Source organism: Chlamydotis macqueenii, chromosome 1 (assembly GCF_036417535.1).
Source record: "Chlamydotis macqueenii isolate bChlMac1 chromosome 1, bChlMac1.mat, whole genome shotgun sequence".
NCBI lineage: Eukaryota > Metazoa > Chordata > Aves > Otidiformes > Otididae > Chlamydotis > Chlamydotis macqueenii.
This window is the reverse complement of record NC_141556.1, coordinates 24,970,772-24,985,444: the sequence shown is the minus strand read 5'-3', so window position 1 is coordinate 24,985,444 and position 14,673 is coordinate 24,970,772. Positions and strand designations below refer to the sequence as shown.

General features: G+C 37.7%; 1 protein-coding gene across 6 annotated transcripts in view; it reads left to right on the top strand.

The window, feature by feature from the left end:
• PTPRZ1 (protein tyrosine phosphatase receptor type Z1) overlaps window positions 1-14,673 on the top strand; it is a 141,756-nt gene that overhangs the window by 93,035 nt on the left and 34,048 nt on the right. For 4 of the 6 annotated variants that reach the window (XM_086747280.1, XM_086747287.1, XM_086747292.1 and 1 more), the window contains exons 10-12: window positions 296-422; window positions 7,026-7,069; window positions 9,686-13,262. In XM_086747280.1, the coding sequence (XP_086603406.1) occupies window positions 296-422; window positions 7,026-7,069; window positions 9,686-13,262 (3,748 nt within the window). The remainder of the gene's footprint in view (window positions 1-295; window positions 423-7,025; window positions 7,070-9,685; window positions 13,263-14,673) is intronic. The other 2 variants (XM_086747302.1, XM_086747321.1) reach the window with 2 other exon arrangements.

Below are 14,673 nucleotides of genomic sequence, written 5' to 3'. Positions count from 1 at the left end.
CTCTTTGAAGTCTCATAATTTATCAGAGATAATGTTACCTAAACTAATTACTTAAACTAGTGTTCAGGATTAAATAATTATGTAGTTTGGTGTCATCCATTTAAAAATTCACAAGATTTTTTTTAAAGTTGGCTGAAAAACTTTTGTGACAATAAAATATAAAAAACATGCATTAGAGTCCTAGACGAAAGGAGCTTTAGAGTTCATATGAAACATGTATCATGAAAAAAATTAACATTTCCAAGTATTTGATACTTGTTTGCAAGTAAATGATTAAACATGGTTTTTCTTTTAGGGGGCTATTCTAAATAATCTGCTGCCCAATACAAGTTATGTTCTTCAGATAGTTGCTGTTTGCTCTAATGGTCTATATGGAAAATACAGTGACCAAGTCATTGTTGATATGCCTTTAGAGGACCCAGGTAAGTAATCTTTTGAGCTTAGTGATCACTTTTAGCTGAAAATCTGTATTTGAAGAAGTAGTTTTTTTGCAAACCAGTTAAAATGCACGACTATCAACATATGCTAAAATGAAATTTCAAAATCGCTACAGTTAACCTTCAGCATGTTCTTTGCTACTGATATTTCACATGATGTAATTCTCCATTCCTTGTGAACATTGCCTATGAAAGACTGCATGTTATTTTTTTTAACTCTAAGAATATTCTGAAAAACACCTACCTGATTTCAAATATCACAAGTGTATCTTTTAGCAATATAATGTAGGGAAATAAAACCACATTTGGTATTATTTCTCTATGGTTCAAGCGTCCTCCCAAAATTAATCCACATAGCCAAAGTATTAAGGAAACAACTAATACAAACCCAATATATGACTTACAAGTCTGTATCAATTGATTTTGAAATTTGATTTATTATGATTACTTGGAATTTGATTTCAAAGGACTTGTGGTGATGGAATTCCCTTGCTTCTTAATGCTGCCTTGCAAAAAATCAAAAGGCCTAACAAATCCTACTGATTTCACAGCCAGATTTACTTCTTCTGCCTGCTGGTAAATATGAAATAATTTGAAACTATAGCATGAAGCTTAATCTTGTCTTTAATAATTCCTTAAATTCTGTGGAAGATTTTGCATCAGACCCAGTTCTTAGCAAAGTGAGAACGTGCTGTGTTTTTAGTTAAGAACCCTGTAACTGATCACAGGAAAACATCAAAGACTTTCTGATCATGCAACAAACCATTTTTTAATCTAAGGGTCTGGATTCTTGTTGTTTATTTATAGATGCTGTAAGTTCAGTTTTACACTTCATTAAGTCTGTTTAGCTACAGCAAAGTCCTTAGCAATGTTGTGATGCATTTGGGTAAACAGCTGAGTTTTTCATTTAAGGGAACCACATTCCTTTACAGTGAGAAAGAGTATGATTCTCAACAATCTCTACTGCGTGAATTATGAACTAGTAATGGTAATAGGCTTATAATAGTGCGGTTTTGTCTGAAGGAGGGAGACACAGGGTCAGGTATAGTACATATAAATTTTCGATAAACATTTAACTTGTCTTTCAAACACAATGTATTAAGAAGAATGCTTTTTTGCAGTCTTTTTCTAATATCTACCAGAATTTTCCTATTTCCCTTCAGTTTTCTAAGAAGTCCACAACTAGATTCTGACATTCTACCTTAGATGCTATTTTCCTCCACTTCCTTTCCAGAATTTGCCAATTTTGTGTTTGAAGAATTTTCTCAGATAAGCTTTCATCTACATTCCCCCGCATCCATTCTATATGGAATGACAAATAAGCAGTCTCGTGTTGTCGTTATTAAATGGTCAGTTCAACAAATCAAAGCAGTACAGTGCTGCCATTGCAGCTTTAAAAGCTCAAAAAACAGAGATTGCAACAAAAAAATCCAACGTAGGTAACATCTGTAGGATAACCCACCTTACCACTACTCTTGTCCGTGCTGTTAAGGTTCAGTAAGATGTGGTTGCAGTGTGAGGAAATACTGCCAGGGAACAAACTCAGCAAGAGGACGATGGGCGTTTGGCAGTCAGCAGCTGGCCAGTGGTGTGGATGCAGCCACTGCTCATGGCAACCTTGTTGTGCTTCTGCTGAAGTCATGCAAAGCAGTGCCTTTGCATTCGTTTCAGTAGAAGGAAGAGTGAGGGCCTTGCTTTGGAAATATAGACTGGAAAACTCATTTCACCTTCCAGTACATCAGCAGAAATTTCTCTGAGTTTTGTATTTTTGGACAAGAGAATTTGGTGCAATAAATGTTATATTTAGCAGTTCTGAGTGAAGGTCTGATACTGTCATGCCTTTTTACACAGACACACCACTACTTAATTTTTGTTAAATAAATGAGAAAATATAATGCAAGGATACCTAGGAGTCATAACAATGTAAAGATGTCTCTAGATAAAGTATGAACAGATTAGTGTAACTACGAAAATGGTACTTTTGTGTTTTCTGGCATTTGAACATTTAAATGTGTCCTTAATGTTGCATTAAAGCAGATTAATCCATATAAGTATGTAAGTTTTCTTGGTTTTGAATAAAGTATTGTAAAGAGGAGAGTTAAATAATCTGCATATCAGAACTGTGTAAACATCTGGGTTTGGTTTTTTTTTTTTCAAATTTCAAGCAGTTCTGAAAACCTATAATAGTTTCAGGTCTTCCTCAGGTTTTTCCTTTAGTATTCCAGAAGCTTAGAAATTGAGGAAGATTATTTCAGGTTAAGTGAAGCATTTCAAGGATATTTTAAATTAAAAAAAAAAATTAAAAGTGAGGGAAGTTTATAAATAACAATGAAATGCCAAAATAAATAGTTTTTCTCAAACATGCAAAACATTCATTTGGGATGCTTCCTATCTGAAATGGACACAAATTTATTAAAGGTACTTGTTTTTCTTTTATTTTGACACTTTCACAGGAGTACGTTTGAAAGCATTGAATGAGGAAAATTCAGAGAAAAAGTCCTCCCCTGTAATTACTAATTAGACTTCTATGGGTGTACATTGCTCTATAAATAAGTTTTATAGATGCTGTCTCAACCCTGGATATAATTTTAAAATATAAAAAAAGCTTCCATTCACTCCTAATATTAATGTTTATTTGCATACTTACAATTACTAATTTTTTACATCTGAATTAACTGTTGCAAATATTGCAAATACTTCCATATTTAATATTTTAATGTTGCAAATATTAAACAACAGAGATATGGGAATGTAGATATCTAATGAGAAAGATTTGTTCAGAGCAACTTGCTGGTTACAACTGTAACATCAAATTGGTTTTGTGATCTGCTTTATAGATCTTGAGGCAAAAGGGGATTTCTTGGAGCTCCTGCTTGTGAATTTATGAAAGAAAAGTTATCTTCACCATGAAGACATGAAATAAAACTGACTCACATAAAGCATAAGATAAAACTTTCATTTTCAAGATTTACTCTGAGTAAGCCAGTTTAATTAAGGTGAAATTCACTGCAGTCACCTCCAGATCAATCAATCTTCATGTTAAGAGCTAAAGGGAAGCATGAGTCATGCAGAAGCGTTAGATGGGCCCTTTCCTGGGAAGAGTTCTGCCTCTTTTAATGAGGGAAGTTTCAGTACACGGTGCAACACAAATCCAGTGTTCAAAAAACTCACGACCATTGTTTTAGCCTTTTCCTTTCGAGATGCTTGCAACAGAGAGCATTTCTCATACCTTCTCCCTGCTCTGTCTGAGTGTCTCCTGTATGTGGCTGGTGAGGGCTCTGCCAGCTCCAGGTGATCTACAGACCAGGTGTAAACCCTCTTGTTCTCAGCAGTGCTTCCTAAGAGGAAGGATCTCTTTCGGGCCATGCTCCCTGCCTCAGTTTGTGGAAGCCTCAGGACCTCTACTATGACATTGAGCAAATGATTGTAATTGAGACCTCTGCTCTTTGGGTTTTTCCTGAACTGTTCAGAGTGGCAGCCTTTTGCCTTGTGATACAGCGTATGTGCACGCTGAAATTCTTTCCAGTTAGTTTCCATAGTAAAAGTCACCAGATGCCCTCCATGATGTAGCTACACAACCTCCATTGAAAATGAAAGGAATCATGTATGTAGTGTTTTAGTCAGCTTTAATGAAAGTCCAACCTTTATTTACCAATTTTTCATTTGCTATTAGAATTGGATTTTGAGTAACTATCTAAATGTGTGCTTGGACTATCTAGATAACATCTGTATAGCTCTGAAAGTTCTGCAGTATGTTGTGTAGTTAATACCGGTGTTACTTAAATGCTTTTACTGACACAGAAAATGAAAAATAAGGATATATCTCTCCTCTAATTTTCCTTTGCATAGTCTTTGGTTGGTGTTTATAAAAAAAAAAACCCCAATGCTGGTAAACGGCTCTCGAATGCTGTCTCCTGTGTGGCAGCTCATGCTACCAGCAATGCTTTGTAAGGATCTAGCTATGCAATTTCTTTCTAACTTGTCTTTGTTATTTTTGTCTTAAAAAACACTAAGCATATCTTAAATGTTTCATTTAGGGGATGCTTTTTGCTAATTTTGTACTGATAAATGTAGATATCCAAAAACTAATTTACTCAGAAGAAGCAGGCTTTACTTTTGTTCTTGCTGTGCCACTTATTACATAAGACAGTACAGAAATGAACAGTTTATGTTGTGCGCATTATTCTCCAATTACAAATCAGACAGATTTTAGAGATTTTTTTAAAGACTTACATTGAACATAAATATAGGGAAATAGTTACCTTTTTTGTCTTTGTTCTCTCGTTTCTGCATCTGTCATTAAAATGGACTCTGAAAAGAGCTCTACAAAACTTTCTAACTAATGATTTAATTATTTTATTTTAAAATGTAAGCTATAGAATAATCAATATGTGGTTCCAGAAAAAAAATAAATAAGCTTGTTCATCAACCTACATCAACGGGTTGTTTTTTGGAGGGTGCGGTTCTTCTCCTTGATTGGGCGATGTCAGCAGATTTCTGTAATCTCCCATCAAATCAAAAAGTCAACAACAAGATTAACAGAACTTCTATAAGTGTGTGTCTCTAATGCTTTCGACAAATACATTTTCTGTGACCAACTAAATTTAAATAGGCTTTGTAAAACGCCTGAAGATTTTGTGTTGTTAGTATACATTTTGCATATATATGTTAATATCTCTCCATGGAGACAACAGCAAGAAACTGTAGTTTTCTGCTGGTGGAATTTGAGAGCAAATATGCTACTGTATACTCTAGCACAGTCAGGACATTTTGTTTTTCTAACTGAGTCTGATAAAAGCTCAGCTCAAGAATAGTGACTGCAGAAAAAACGGATAGAATTTCTCTGTATTAAAAACATTTTTCAGATAAGTCCATTGAGTACTTAATACATGGTATGGGTCTACTCTGGGAAGACTTTGAAACTAATATGTACAATATTCGATTTATATCATTGAGAAGCCAGGGAATATCATTATCTCCTCCACCCCTTCCTTCCCTCCACTCCCCTCCCCACCCTGCCCCGGAGCCTCCTAGGCTTCCAGGAGTCAAAGGTAAGATTATTTTTCTCTATCTTGTTAATAAAAGGTTAATTCAGTACTTGGTAATTTATAAATGTTTGTTACAAAAGAACAATTTATGAAAATTTTGTGCAGCATTCTTTAGTCAAAATTTGTCTGCATGCTATAAATAAAACTACATGAGCCTGTTAGTTTGACAAACTTTGTCTAGTGTATGTTGCATATATAATACATGTCTCAATTTGTTTTAAGTGTAGATAAGGACAGACCAAAGAGAATACAAATTAAGTTATGGATCCCTATCTGACTTTGCAGAGATGTGAGGTATAAAGATGACATCTTTATACTAGTATGCTGAGGAAACTTCATTTGGGAATTGTGGGGCAAGTGCAGACATGGAGCTCTGTGTGATGCTGTTACTAAGAATTGCTCCCCAAGCTAAGAGACTGGCCTTTGCACTTAGTGCAAATCAGCCCTCAGAATATGTGCTAGCACTGGTGTACAGACATAGCACTAGAACATTGCTTAGGAGAAAGCCTTAGAAAGATGCAGAAAGGGAATGGACCTTTCTGTGGACCAAAGGAGCAGTAAGATGAGTTAATGCTGTGGGAGGGGTATTAGATTTCATCCCTGGAGATTTGTGCCAGTTCCCACCAGAGATTTGTAGATTTCTTGCAACCTGCTTTGAAGCCTCTCTCGCTGAGCACCATCGGAAGTGCAATATTGGATTTGGTCAAAAAGATGAGAGAAAGAAGGTAAGAGACTACCTCTAAACTTAGAGAGAAGAATTTTCACCTGGGCTGCAGGAGATTTACTTCTTGACCTTGCATCAGCTGTTATTTATTCATGGAAAGTGAGGAGGTCTCAAAAGCCTTTAGAGTAGTTCTTTGTGGAGCACCCAGTAGCTGTTTATTTGGGACTTCCTGTGGGATGTGCTATGACTGGGTTCATGTCCTTACATTAAATCAAGTGGAGTGGGAGTTTGAAAAGGCCTTAAGCAATGAACTGTAGGAAAGATGAGTCTCTTTGGTCTGCCCTGATGGCGACAGGCACCTGCGTGCTGAATATGATGGTATGGCTGTTGTGCTAGTACCTGACTCCAAGCCTGGCTGAAGAAACGAGGAATTTGCTGTATGAAAATTATAGAAGAGATCATTTTACAAGAATATCTTCAGAGCTTTCAGATTAAATGTAGAGAAATAGTTGATTCCCAAACTTACCTTTTTTCTCTCCTATATTTCTGCATTAAACTGTACTTTCTTATAGCAAATGTTCTTGTAAACTTTTTCTCCCTGGCTAGGGTGTGGTCCTCACTGCAGATCCAACATGTGCTGCAGGATCAAAGCCAGGCACAACTTTTGTGGCTGAACATGTCTTGTCTAGATGAGCATTTGGTGCCCTTAGAGCTAGTTCTCATGCCAGTGAGATTATGTTCTCCAAACATAATCCTGCAAAATGTATTAGACTGAGTCTCAGTAAACATACTAACTACTCAGTTGAGTCCTTGCAGAATTAATAATTCTGTGAATTTAAAATGTTGGATGATATGGTATGTATTTTTGTTTTATAGAGGCTGGCCTCATTCCTGAACTGAATGGAACTGAAGAATATGAGGTATAGCATTCGTTTATTTTTAAGAGAGTATTTCAAATACATACATTTCAACTAAATTTAATAGATAATCTGTGAAAATTCATAAAACTGTCACCAACTGAATGTAATTTCTGAATTTATATATACATACATATATATGCATACACAGCCGTCTCTTTCAGCTGTATTCTCCCTAGATGACTAGAGATACCTCACTGTTTAGTTCTCTGAGGCTGGAGATACATGGGCCAGTAAGGGATATCACAGGATATGCCTAAGTATTTTTGAAAATGGGATGTCAAGTTACTGTCGCCTCTGAGTGAAGTCTGACAAAGTTCTTCATTGAGCACAATTAAAGCTGTCAATGTTAAGCTTTTTAGTTTGTTTAAAGAGAAATCTGACTTGGACTTTCTTATGATGGTCTTAGCATGTAGTAAAGGAAGGGGGGAAGGCAGCGGTGCTGAAGAGTGAGATTCATGTGTATCTGCTGTCTATGTGCTATTGGTTGAACTTAACAGTTATTCCAAATTTTCTGGAGGGTCATTTACTCTTACATCATGAAATCAAGTTAGATTTTACAGTACAACTGTATTTTACACAGTTTTTTATGTTTTTATGATACTCTGTGCACACTTCATATTTGGTAACTAGGTTTCTGGCATCCCAGCAATGAGAGAGGTGAAAATATCACAGTGAACTTGTTAATAGTCTCTAATACAGATTTTACAACACGGACCGTTCCTTCAGTAAGACCTACATTTGTGTCAAGTAATCCCTCAGAAATTTTATATTACCATTTCAATCTATGACCACAGTATTCTCAGTGGCAAGTCCTTGTTAGTTACATAGACAGCCTGTGCTTACCTGTCTACCTGTATATCCTCCCTTGTATTTGTGGATGCTGCATAACCAATAATACAGTTATTTCTCTGTTGATGTAAGCTACATCTCTGGATTATTATATTGCATCTGTCAGGACAGTGACTGAGTGCCAGTGAATGTCCATTGATTTTTGCTTGAACCATCAACATTTAAAAGTGCAAGCATTGCCCTTCAGAAGGTAGATTTTCACAAACAAGGGTCTATCTGGTCCAGTCTGGCTTTGAGGACGTGCAGTTTAGTTGATGGTGTCCCTACATTTTAGATATCTAGCCCTTGGAATGAAATCCAAACCTGAGGATCATGTCTGAGGTACCTTATATTCTGTGAGGTAGATTTTTAGTACCAGGATGTTCCTGGTACAAAAAAGGGACTGAGGTGTGAAGTACAGCTCTAGCCTAGTGGTTAGAGCCCTCACTCTGGTCAGACTGGATAAAAGCTCACAAGTCCTGTTAGCCGAGTGCCCCAGTTAATAGTTTCTTCAGCCATTTCTCATATTGGGCATTTACTTTCAAAGACCGTTGATTTTACATTCTTCCTTTGCTGTGCCCTGCTCACTTCAGTGCAGGAGTGGGATATCTACTCAGCCTAAAATGTAGTGGAAACCGAGGATTTCTCAGACTGATAATGGTGTCCCAGTCTCCTGTCTTCTGAGTGTTTTCTCAGAACATTATGCTTTTGAATAAAAGCAGATGGGCATTGCCACCACATCACCAAGCCAGATCTACAGAAGAAGAAAGAGTTTCAACTATATTTTATAAGAGGCTCTGTCTTGCTGGTGTCTCTTAGGGCTATGTGTGCCTCAATCAAATCAAGTCCCTTCAGAAACTGAAGGTGCCCTTCAATCTAGTTTGCAGATTTGTGCGCAGACATTTAGTTCTGGTGCAGTTCTAGATGGGGGCACAGCTCAGAGCTGCAGGTGCTGCTGTGTCTAGGTCAAAGCAAAAATACCAACTGAGCAAGTCTGATGCTTCCACATTGCTTTTTATTTGGGGCAGGGGAAGCTGGAGAAAGGATGGAAGGATTTGAACTTAGATCCTCAAGGCCTGCCTAAATCCTGATTGTATTTAGTCATGTGATTTTTTTTTTTTTTTTGGATCTGTCCTTCAAAGTCAAAAACTTAACACAGATTTTTCACAAAATATCATTATTCATGCTCAGCAAAGGGTCGTAACAGCAACTAGGTGGTATCACTTAAAACACTTGTGAAACTGTTGCAGTCACGCTGACCATACAGAAATCTTCTTTTCCAGAAAACTCTGAAAATTCAGCGAATTTCAGGATAGGTCATAAATATATTTTACAAATTCTGTTACTATGACAATTTAATCACTATCAGGATATTAGTGCAAATCTCTAAGACATTCTGAATGCAAAACCATTCTTTCTTTTTTGTGGACTACATATACAATTGCATTTTGTTAGGAAAGAGCAGAGCTTTTTTAATAAAGTAAATACTGTGAGTAGTTTTTGTCTCTCGAACACAGCAAAAGTAAAGCAATATTTAAGAAGTTCTTGTGACACAGGAGCTTTTTGTTTATATTGCAAATAAGTAATATTTTCAAGAGAGAAGAGGACACCTGTTCTTGCAGCTAAATATTTTGCTTTAAGACCAACAGTCTTCTCAAGTGTTGTCATGTTTTGCCTCTCTGTTGTTTCTATGGAGCCAGAAAATGTATTTTTGCAGTTTTGCTTTTCATTTGTGTACAGTATCTAAAAATGTTTTTAATTGTCTTTGGCTGTGATATTTTTTCAAAGGATGAAGTTGATGAAAAGGAAACAGAGATGGATGAAGAAACTGCAGTGATTCCTGGCACTGACAGTACGGTAAACCAAATAAGGAGGAAAGATTTCCAGGTGACTACATCCAGCTACAGTCAAGAAAAAATGGGGACAAAACCCAACGAAGCTAAAACAAATAGATACTTAACAAGAGAAGAAGAATTGCATGGTAAGGATGATGTTTTCAAAGCAGTTTATTACCCTACTTCTCCACCTGTTAGTGAAACTTCCGAAGAAGAGGAAGATCCTTTTTTGGAATCCCGAACAATTACTGGAATTCCTCCTCAACTCATTGACTCCACCAAAGGCATAGAAGAGGAATACATATACCTTTCTTCAGGCACTGAACCAACAAGAATAACCACCTCTGGCCATAGTGATGAAGATTTCTTACTGTCTTCTTTTAAACCTCATCGGGAATCTGATGACTTTTGGAGTTCGGTTCTTGCCACTTCTTCAGCACAACTGGTTACAGAGGAGACCACCCAAGAAGACACCCTTCTTTCAGGAAGCCCAGACATAAGCATGCATTATGTTCTTTCCCAAGGCTCCATTAAGTCTGTTTCAGAAGGTGTAACACCCTTAAGCTCCGATGAGCCTCCAAAGCATACTTCTTCCACTGACGGAAGTTTATGGTTTCCTAATGCTACAGAGCTGACAACTCAATCTGTTGATACGTCGGATAGCAGGCAATTGTCTCAGGCCAGTTACACTGATGCTTATGTAGAGGGATTAAACCCAGCTACCGTGCCCTATTCCAGCAGCCCAGTGGTTTCACAAGACACTTCAGATGCGGATTTAGAATTGCCACATTATTCTACCTTTGCTTTCTCCTCTGCTGAATTATCACCTCACTCTATCTCTTCAAGCTCTGGAGAATATGGTTCTGCTTCTGCTGCCAGTGAGGTACTCTCTCAGACAACTCAACCAGTCTATAATGGTGAGATACCTCTTCAACCTTCCTACAGTAGTGAAGTGTTTCCTCTAGTCACCCCTTTATTGTTTGACTCTCAGATGCTCGACACTACCCCTGCTACATCAGATAGTGATGTGACCTTGCATGCTACGCCTGTATTTCCCAGTGTTGATGTGTCATTTCAACCCACCCTGTCTTCCTATGATGATGTACCTTTGCTTACATTTTCCTCTGCTTCCTCCAGTAGTAAATTGTTTCACCGTCTGTATCCAGTTTCTCAAATGTTTCCACAACGTGCTACTCCAGCTGTTGCAAGTGATAAGGTGTCCCTGCATGCTTCTTTGACATTGGCAGAGGGTGATACATTAATACAGCCAAGCCTTGCTCAATATGCTGATGTGGTGTCACATCAGACTGCTCATGCTGCTTCAGAGACACTGATATTTGGTCATAATAGAACTCATATATTTTCTCAAGTTGAACCATCCAGCAGTGATTTAAATATGCATGTACTGTCTACAATGTCTGAACTTCCTTATGCTTTGTCTAGTACTGTGGGCTCCCTCCAAAGCTTTACTGTTTCCTATGACTCCACAGAATTTGTGCATGATTCTGTTGACGTCTTTCGTCAAGATCCTTTATTTAGCAGCTATAACAATGTACTGGTGCGTAAACCTTCTTCTGTAATACCACAAGCTGATACTTTGCTGCAGCCTACGCGCTCTCTGTCTAGTGATACGGATTGGTCTGAAGCGTACTCTGGTAGTGAGTCCCTTTTGCCTGATACAGATACTTTGACGGTACTTAATGTTTCTTCCTCTGATTCTGTAGATGATATTACATATGAATCATCTGGGTTTAGTGATGTTAATAAGATGCTTCAAAAAGGTGGTGTTATATATGGAGATGAGAGAGAACTGCAAATTTCCTCTTCTTTAAGTGAAATGGCTTCCAATGCTGAAAGTAAAGTGATACCTGAACTTTCTACATCTGTTGCTAAGGATGATATAATTAAGCAGAATACGTCTCTGCAAGAAAGCCCACTTCCTGTTTCTAGCACAAAGGGAATCCTTCCAGTCTCTCTTGCTCTTCCCACTACTAAGATATTTGATAATGATATTAGTAAACTTACAGAAAATCGCCTTTCCGTTCAGCCTTTGCATGTTACACCTCCAGCCTTTGATGACACTTTGCTTAAGCCTATGCTTAGTGCAAGCTCAGATCAAGCTCTCTCTGCCCCTGCTTATAGCAAAACGTTCTCCTCGACTCAGCTGTACTTTTATGAGACCTCAGCTACATTAAATAATGAAACGTTACTGCAATCCTCCTTCCAGTCTTCTGGTGATGGCCCTCTGCTTAACACAGCCGCAGTTGTGCCTAGTGATCCAATATTGGCTGAAAGCTCCAGGGTTCATAGTTCTACATTTGACCAAATATTGCATCAAATGGCACCAGGTTCTGCTACAACTGAAACCGTGCTGCATTCTACATCTGCACCTTCCGTTGCTGATATGTTGTCAGACACTTTTAGTAAGCCCACAGCGTCACGTCAAGGTTTATCTGTTTCTTATGCAAGCGAGGAATATGTTTCATCCAGTTTGTTTAACAGTGAAGATGTTCAGCAGATTATGCCTTCATTGTACAGTAGTGATGTTTCATTCCAGCTGACCAGTTTAGAAAATGCAAATGCCTTTCCCCGCCAAGCAACGAATGCTGTAACAACTCCCTTCCTAACAGGTGATACATTATCGCATGTAGCTACTCCTGCAGACAGCCGTATCTCTTCAAGTGTTTTTGAAAGAAGTGAGGTTGCAAGTGTCTCTTCAAGTTCTGCACTGGGTTTTGATCCTGTTCATGTGCCTGCAGTTGTTTCTGATTCTGACATGTCCATTCGTCATACTCTTCCTTTACCAAACGTACATATTTCTGTTACGGCTGTTCCTCCCAAAAGTGAGATCCCTGTAACTTTGAGTAGGTTGCTGGTTCCTTCTAGAGAATTCTCTGGGTTGTCTCCCAGTATCATGTCCAGTACCGATTTGTGGCCTTCTGTAGTTGAGGATGACTACGATGAATATGACGATGGCTTCCCTGTAAGTAACTGTATCTCATGCACTTCTCATAGAGAAGCTCAGGATATGGTAGGAGAGGAAGAAAATACAAAGGTAAACAATAACAAGGATCAGAGTAACCTAATTATAAGCTCACATTCTGAGAAACCCGAAGAAGAAGAGAAAATCTCAACTGCTGCATCAGACAGTCAGATAAACCATGCCATGGACAGACATAATTATACCTCCATACCAACTTTGACAGCAAATGTGATACCTAAGAAGCACAGTGACCTGACAGTTTCGGAGAACCGTATTCAAACTTCTAGTGTCCCATTACAAAACACATCAGAGTCTAAGTCTTGGGCTGTCTTTACAAGTGATGAAGAAAGTGGTTCTGGCCAAGGTACCTCAGATAGCCTTAATGATAATGAAACTTCAACAGATTTCAGTTTTCCTGACCTTAATGAGCGAGACACTGAAGGGGCAGTTGAAGCAGGTAACTCAGAATTAACTCCTGGATCATCACAGTCATCAGCCTCATCTGTTACTAGCGATCACTCATCAGTATTCAACATCTCTGAGGCAGGTTAGTTATGGCTAAGTCTAATGAATACCATGGAAAGCTGTGAGGGGATACTTTTGTGCCATAGAGAATGAGGTTTATCTACATATAATAAAAAGAGAACATAACAGTGCCAGTGGGTGTAATTAAGGAATCATTGGGGGACAGGGGGTGCATGCTGAGCTGGCTATCTTGTGAATGCTTCTTCTGGCTCCTTAAAACTGCACCTGAAATATTCTTCAGTAAGAAGATTCATGCTCTGCTTTTGGATAGGTGTGTACTGCCAGCAGAAGTTGGGTGGTGCACAATCTAAAACCAGAATTTGTTGCAGTGTTAATTGTTTAATTTGAGTTTTAAAGGTTTAAGAGGGACATCAGTTCTCTGTACAAAGACAAGTGCCGCCCTTATGGAAACACACCAGAGGAAACCATGCCTCTGCCAGAGGAAACACACCTCTGAGATTCTGGGTTTTAACTTCCAGCAGCAAACTTCCTCCTTGTGTTTTGTTTTGTATTTTCTAAGATATGTTGAGCAAGAAAGAAGATGCTTCAGTTCAATTCTGATTCATCTTAACTCATAAAAACATTCATTTTCATTCTTACTCTGTATGCTACCTTCAGATTTCACTGAGATGCAGACTTTTTGTGCCAGATTTGCGTATTTCTAAAATATTAAGAGCCAGATTCTCCTGTACCTGTTTATATTTAGTGCTATTTTCCTATTTAACATCGGTATTTGCTATCTGTGATTCCAAGGATAAGGTCAGAAGGCAAAACTGAACCTCACATAGATAAAAACCTGATAAATATGAAGCATTTCCTTTCTATTTAAAAATGCATGGTGAAAAACTTGAAGTATTCAGACACATAATTTGCCTTGCCTCTTGTTAGAGTATTGAAAAATCCAAAAGTAAAGTCAGAAACAGTATCTGTGATGTTTGAAAAAAAAAACCACAACCCAACAAACAAGGTTAAGTTGGTATTTTAAAAAAGAAATTGAATTTCTGTTAAGTACTGCAGCATCTGTAGAGGGCAGTATTATCCAGCTAAATCCACTAAGGAATGGAATCCATGAAGCATGTGGATTTTCAGCACATTCCTACAAATACACAGTTGAATTGCTCATTACTCCTGAGCAACAGAATACTAATGAAAAGGTGGTAAATTGACACTCTGTGTAGTTGGGGGTAATAAAATGTGAAAAGTAGAAAATAAAAATGAAAAGAAAATAGAAGACATACTGAAATAAAGTAGAAAACATACTGAAATTAATAGGAGTCCTAACAAGATAGGTGTTATAAAACTGAATCAGTAAGTGAATTATTTCAGTAGGTAAGTAGTTACTGTATAATCTAAAATGCATAACGTTTCTTTTAAAATCAGCAAAACCAACATCCTTATTTCAAAACTTACGTTACTAATGTGAAAGACTGTTA